Below are 6210 nucleotides of genomic sequence, written 5' to 3'. Positions count from 1 at the left end.
TGTTTACTCAAGAAAGGGATAGGGAAGTATTTTTAATTCTGAATTGATTTGTACTAGTTTCGATTTGTTCTTAAACTTTTTGATATTTGTAATTTTACAAATAAAAATAAATAATAATATTCATCATCCGTAAAAATGAAATAAACCAGAAAAATACCTTAAAAATATAGATGTTTGATCTGATATATGTATATATACGCATATATACCTACATATAAATTATATGATCATTTTATCTCTACAAAATTTTAAATATTTTTATTCAAAAATTTAATTACTTAGTTCCTAATTATATATGTATATATATATATTAATACTATTCTTGTACACTATATATTTTCTTTCTAAAAATATACATTGAATATCTAATTAGAAATAAATGCTAATTATCCGGACATATCTGCCATAGTGGTGAAGTAAATCAAATAATAAAAATTATGATCCGAACAAAGCGGTAAGAATCACAAATACTTTCAAAATTTAATATAAATCCTCCTTGCCCACCCTTAACTCAAGCTGAAAATATGTTCCTTGCAGTTGTGGAGCAGTATCATTTTTAAGTTTTTCCTTAGACTATGGACCATTGTTTTTGTTTTCAGTCCCATACTTTTATTTTTCTAACATTTCCTATCATTTTCCTTTTTCTCTATAGTAATTCATTGTATATATTTTTTTAAAATCATTTCACTTCTTTATTCTAAATTAGTATTTTATTTTTTTATGTCAAAATCATATGAAAAAAAATTATTTATTTTGTATAAAAATAATTAATTTGATATATTAAGGATATCAAAATAATTAATTTACTATAAAATAATTATCTTAAATAATTATAATGTGTTATAAGATCCCAAAGCTATAATAGTTAATAATAACCTACAATATGGTTTTGGTGGTCTCTCTTTTCATTCAGTACAATATGTTGAAAAAGTTTACTCTATTAAATTTCTAAATAAAATATTACTATATCCTGATGATTTTCAAGCATCTATTCAATATTCCATGATTTTCTTTTTCAAGATTTCACTCATGTTACACCATTAATTATGATTTATTATATCCATATAGTTTTTTTTACTTTTAGTTAATTTGTAGATATCTTTCTCTATGACTTGTCTTATTCAAAAATCTAATTAATTACTATTTGACCTTTTCTTTCCATTTATTACAGTTTGTGATATCAATATTTGTATGCGTTGAATTTCTTATTTATATATATATGATGTTCACAAGTGCAATACATACAACTACATCCATTCATTTCTACTGTATCAGGCAAAATGGCTAAAAACACAATTTTTGCTATCATTATGATCGTTCTAGTTCTAGGTCTGTTTAAACATCTTAAAATATATTAAATCTGTTAAAAAATATTAAATACGTTCCTGTTTCTTCTTTTTTATTTGATGAGTTTTTGGTTCATCATCTTTTCATTTTTATTAGGACATGAATTGAGATTATATTAATTTTTGTTTAAAATATCTGTTGTTAGGGATGGTGATGAAGGACACACAAGGACAACAATTGTGTCATGAACGTTTTATAGGAGCAACTCCTTGTGTACCTCCACAGTGTGCCCAACAATGTACTGCAAAGTGGGGAGAGAGAGCGGGGAGAGGGACATGTCTAGGAGGGCCAGGACCCGCCAATACCTGCCTCTGCACTTTTAAATGCCAAATTTGATTCTTTCTTTGTTACTATCATCAAATATATTTTAATAAAATAATGGATTGAGAAAAAGAACATGGAAGTTTTTTTTAGTTTTATTACTTTATACGACTTTAAATTTTTATTTCAGTTCTCTGATATCGTAGGATAAACTATAAACTGGTAATTTAAACATTTGTGTATTATCATAATCAATATTACTGTGTGGTGATGACACATTAAAAACCTTAGCCGGGAGAGGGAAAAAGAGATTTTTTGTGCTTGCAATGGTAGATTTCGTAGTACCGATTCTGAGATTTATCTTCAATAGTTTTTTTTTTAGTATTATGGTTTTATTCTTTTTTTTTCAAAGTTCCCGATGTATTTTTGTATTTCCGACTTTTGTAATCGGATATATATTCTTTCTGCTTCGATTTTCGTTGTAGTGACTATCAAGGTTGTTCGATGATTTCTTGAACAATTTTTTTTGATGATATTTCTTCTTGAATATACATCTAACTAAAGAACAAGATTTATCTCTTTGGAAAACTTTTATTGTGTAAACAATGTGTGCGACTACTATTCGTGTAGTGCAGAAAATCACTTCGATTATTTAAAAAGACAAAGATCACTGATGTCAATATATTAAAACATTCAACCAAACTTTGGTGTAAACTTCATTCTTAATTTCTTTTGTAGTCGAATCCTTCAAATTATAATTTTTAACGTATCATCATATCAATTTCTATGTTATTGTTTTGGATAGATAATATTGAATTTTTTATACCAAAATATCAATACTACCAACAAAAACAATAACATAGAAATTGATACGATGGTAAGTTAAAAATTATAATTTGAAGGATTCGACTACAAAAAAAAAATTAATAACGAAGTCAAGACCAAAGTTTGGTTGGATGTTTTAATAAAATTTATTGATTTTTTTTGTAGAATCTCTGGATAGGGTAGTCTCTGGGTTTAAATACTTACAACAATGTTTGTATAAGTAAAATAGTTACATTCTTTCACAGGTCCTTACACCAGGATCTCTCCATTAAGATATTATCGAAAGAAACTGAATAACAAAAGTGTTTTTAACTCAGAACAATAAAAAATGACTAAACAAAGATATGAATAAACAATTAACAGTGTGTGCAAAATAAGGAGGAACGCAATGAGGCGAACAACATTAAGATTAGGAGTAATTACCTCAAATCATCTAAACAAAGATTTAATTTGAAATTTTTATTCATGAAGGTTGCATCGACGAAGATAAGGGTGATCAAACTGGATATACTTGGTCCAATACGGTCGATACTTGGACATAGCCAACTCCAACCACGGTTTCATGTTCCCGTTATAGTGAACCACTGCTGCATTCTCAATGTCCTTCTTAGCGATACTCGGGTTATATCCAAGTCCCAGCACGTGCCACGCCTTGTTCAAAGGATGTGTTAATCCGTAAAACGTTATTAATCCTGGTGGTAGTGTCCCTAGCTTCCATAGTGTCCTGTTCTCATTCTAAACACATAACCATAATGAGCAAACCATTACTCAAACATGTTTTGATGCAAAGGGTTTAAGAGTTGTTTGTTTACCATGTTTTGCCACTTATGGTAGATACCAGTGATGTCTCTCTTCTTCCACTCCTTTAGGTCGAACATGTTCATCCCATAAGCCCATCCACATGCGTTTGGATTGAAGTTCCTCGCGATGTGAGGGTTCGAGAAGTTGAGATACTTGTCGAACCTGTGGAAACTCTCCCCGCAGGTTTCGACCGCTCCGTTGACTTTGCCGTTCAGGTTGACTTCCCAGAGTGGAGTCAGGTCTTTCTGGACGATGATGTCGTCGTCCAGGAAGAGGATTTTGTTCAGCTTGGGATAAACCTCAGGGAGGTAGAATCTCAAGTGATTCAACATGGAGAGGTACTTTGGGTTTCTGTATTTGAGATTGGAAGAGCCTGAAGTTGGATGATCTGCTTTGAAATAGAATTCCTTCATTGCTGCAGATTCAAGCTGACGAAGAACAGGGCAGTAAGATGAGTTGAGCCACTTAAACTCGTCCACGTTTTCCACGTGTATGGTTGCCTTTCCAGGTGGGTTTAGGAGGAACCACATGTTCATTGCTCCGAAGTTGAGTTTATCCGTCACAAGGTGAAACACATGCTTCGAAGGATCCTGCACAAACAGGGACAAGTCTGTTTAGTATGAGCACGAATTCAAGAGAGAGAGTAGATTACTGTTTACCTTGGCGTTCATGATGGTTGAGTTAACAACCACTGATGCAGCTAACACGTTGTCAGAAAACAAGGCATAATGGTAAAGATTAGGGTTCTTTAGGTTTTCACTGCGAGGGAACTTTCGTTTCTCCGGAGAAAGAAGATAGTAATCGATGGTCAAGCGCATCGACAGGCAATGGATAGCATTTGGAATGGTTTTGGCAGCTAACTGAGCCAGAAAAGTACTCTGCTTCTTCAAGCTCCTGACTTGTTCATCAGCGGTTTGAAGCATTGCTCTCAGCTTTCCAGTAACCAGCTTGCAGTCATACAACTGCATCTTAGCTTTAGACAAGACTTGACCCATGTCTCTCAGTTTATCATGTGCACTGAGAATGAAACGTTAATGAGAGGTATCAGTTTAAAAAAAAAACATAAGTGGAAATAATAACAGAAACGTAAAGAAGATCTGTTACCTCCGAGGAAGATCTGCATCGGTTGTTGATTCACCCAAAACACGTTGGCTGTCTTTAATCCGGGCCTGGAGCTCTTGAAACAAGTCAGTCTTGTTCTTCTTCAGCTTTGCGAGACCACTATAGACTCTAGCCATGATCACTTGATCCCTCATCAAACGTATATTAGAATCAGAGTTGTCGTTGTCGTTCTCTCTTCTCCAGATACTGTATTTTCCAAGGACTGCAGAATCAACAGACTTGGAGCGTTCGATGGCCGCATTTTCGAGTTTCAAAATGGTGTCGTCATTGTGCTGAACTAACTCGTTAGCTCGCCTCTCACGTCTTTTCTCTCTTAGTTGCTAAAAATTTCAAAAAAAAAAAATAGATAAGGTAAATAAACGTATGATGCATCATCAAGAGTATGAAGTTAAGGTAAAGTAAACTGATAATTACCCTTCTGTATAACTTTTCAGGTGTCTCAACTTTCTGATGGCTGCCACCTGCACATCAGTGATAATAGGGAAGAAGAAGAATGAGAGAGGGTATCAAGATTGCAACTTCACAATAAAAGGCACTACCTTTTGAAGTAGTAGTAGTGTCACGTTTTGCATTAACGATACTAGATGTTGTCTGATTCTGCTTCAAGTAGATGAAAACTATAAGCCAAAAGAAGAGGATAGAAACTCAAAGGTTGCAAACTAAACTGCACACCTTAAAGGAGGTGTCTACTTCCTCCACTTGACGCCATGATGGAGACAAATTGTTTTTCTTGAAAGAATCAAGGCTAAAAGGACCCAAATCAGCTGTGCTAGCTGTGATAACATCTAGTACCTGAAGAGTAAAAAAATTAGAAAGAAACAAACCAAACAAAAGCTAGCTATCAGTGATCTAGAGACTTGCCTCTTTAGAGAAAAGAGATCTAAGAGATCGCATAGCTAAGCGCTCTCTCCAGTCCACAAGACTCTGCAAACCAACCAATCCAATATTCCAATTTTAAACATCATTACTTGTGATGATGAAACATACACATGTAGATAACATATAAGAAAGAGAGTTTCATCCCCACCTGCTTCACAGAACTAGCATTTGAATAGTCTGCAGCAGTAATCAAAAGTAAGCTAATCAGATAAAATGCAAAATATTATCACAAAATCGAATTAAAAAAAAAATGTAGTAATACCGTTAGAGGAGGAATCGAAGTATACTCCACGACCAACGAAGAAGATGAGAGGTGCCAACACACATAGAAAGACGAGGATCACAACTGCAGATCGAGATCCACCTCCTCCTCCTCCTCTAATCCGGTTAACTCCGGTTAATCCTCGCTTCAACGCCATTTCCTATCAACAAACCCTAAATCAAGCATTAACCGAATCGAATAATGGAGGAGAGTGAGTGAGAGATGAGCAAATCCATACTCGTAATGTAGAAGAGAGATGAAGGTGTGAAGAATCTAGTGCGCCTCACAGGTTGATACACTTAACACGCCATTGCCAATTAACCAATCATAGGCGGAGATCTGATGACTCGAGCACATCCGGCGAACGAAGAAGAAGAAGAAGATCTCTTTTATCAATTTCAATTTTGGAATCTCCTTTTCCGGTTTACATCGATTCAATTTAAACCGGGAAAAAACAGATTGATTTGTTTCTTACTGGAGCGAGCAGGATGTTCGCTTTTAAGTTTCAGCCCATTATAAATACACTGGGCCTTTTACATTATTTTAATCCTGAACCAATACATAAAATCGATTTATGGGATTCTGGCTTTTGTATTAAAAAATAGTGATGATTTTCATCTAGAAATGTAGTGTGAAATTATTTATAAACTAATTTACATGAATGTGATGATTATTAAGTCATATATACTATTATTTGCCAAGTGATGTTTCGC

At 33.8% G+C, this 6210-nt stretch overlaps 1 protein-coding gene across 3 annotated transcripts; it reads right to left on the bottom strand.

Moving 5' to 3' along the window:
- Positions 1-2762: 2762 nt before the first annotated feature.
- On the bottom strand, positions 2763-5895 carry LOC130507414 (polygalacturonate 4-alpha-galacturonosyltransferase-like). Of its 3 annotated transcripts, none has more exons than XM_057002127.1 (11): positions 5736-5895; positions 5498-5657; positions 5384-5412; positions 5218-5280; positions 5029-5148; positions 4896-4956; positions 4771-4817; positions 4339-4676; positions 3894-4251; positions 3246-3824; positions 2763-3168 (listed from the first exon to the last, which is right to left on the bottom strand). In XM_057002127.1, the coding sequence occupies exons 2-11, from the start codon at positions 5652-5654 to the stop codon at positions 2893-2895; spliced, it is 2028 nt and encodes a 675-aa protein (XP_056858107.1). In that variant the 5' UTR covers positions 5655-5657; positions 5736-5895; the 3' UTR covers positions 2763-2892. The 3 variants fall into 3 exon arrangements, with proteins under 3 accessions (XP_056858107.1, XP_056858109.1, XP_056858108.1); XM_057002129.1 differs by having other exon boundaries at positions 4896-4953; XM_057002128.1 differs by having other exon boundaries at positions 5498-5670; positions 5736-5886.
- Between the last annotated feature and the right edge of the window lie 315 nt (positions 5896-6210).

Source organism: Raphanus sativus, unplaced genomic scaffold (genome assembly GCF_000801105.2).
Source record: "Raphanus sativus cultivar WK10039 unplaced genomic scaffold, ASM80110v3 Scaffold4483, whole genome shotgun sequence".
Classification (NCBI taxonomy): Eukaryota; Viridiplantae; Streptophyta; class Magnoliopsida; order Brassicales; family Brassicaceae; genus Raphanus; species Raphanus sativus.
This window is presented reverse-complemented; position numbering and strand designations above follow the sequence as displayed.

Bases quoted from the DNA above. Each gene is read 5' to 3' on its own strand.
- LOC130507414 (XM_057002127.1), bottom strand. From the start codon at position 5,654: ATGGCGTTGAAGCGAGGATTAACCGGAGTTAACCGGATTAGAGGAGGA. The intron at 5,149-5,217 runs GCAAGTCTCTAG...TTTACTCTTCAG, and splicing joins GATCTCTTTTCTCTAAAGAG to GTACTAGATGTTATCACAGC. The intron at 4,818-4,895 runs GTAGTGCCTTTT...ACTGATGTGCAG, and splicing joins CACTACTACTACTTCAAAAG to GTGGCAGCCATCAGAAAGTT.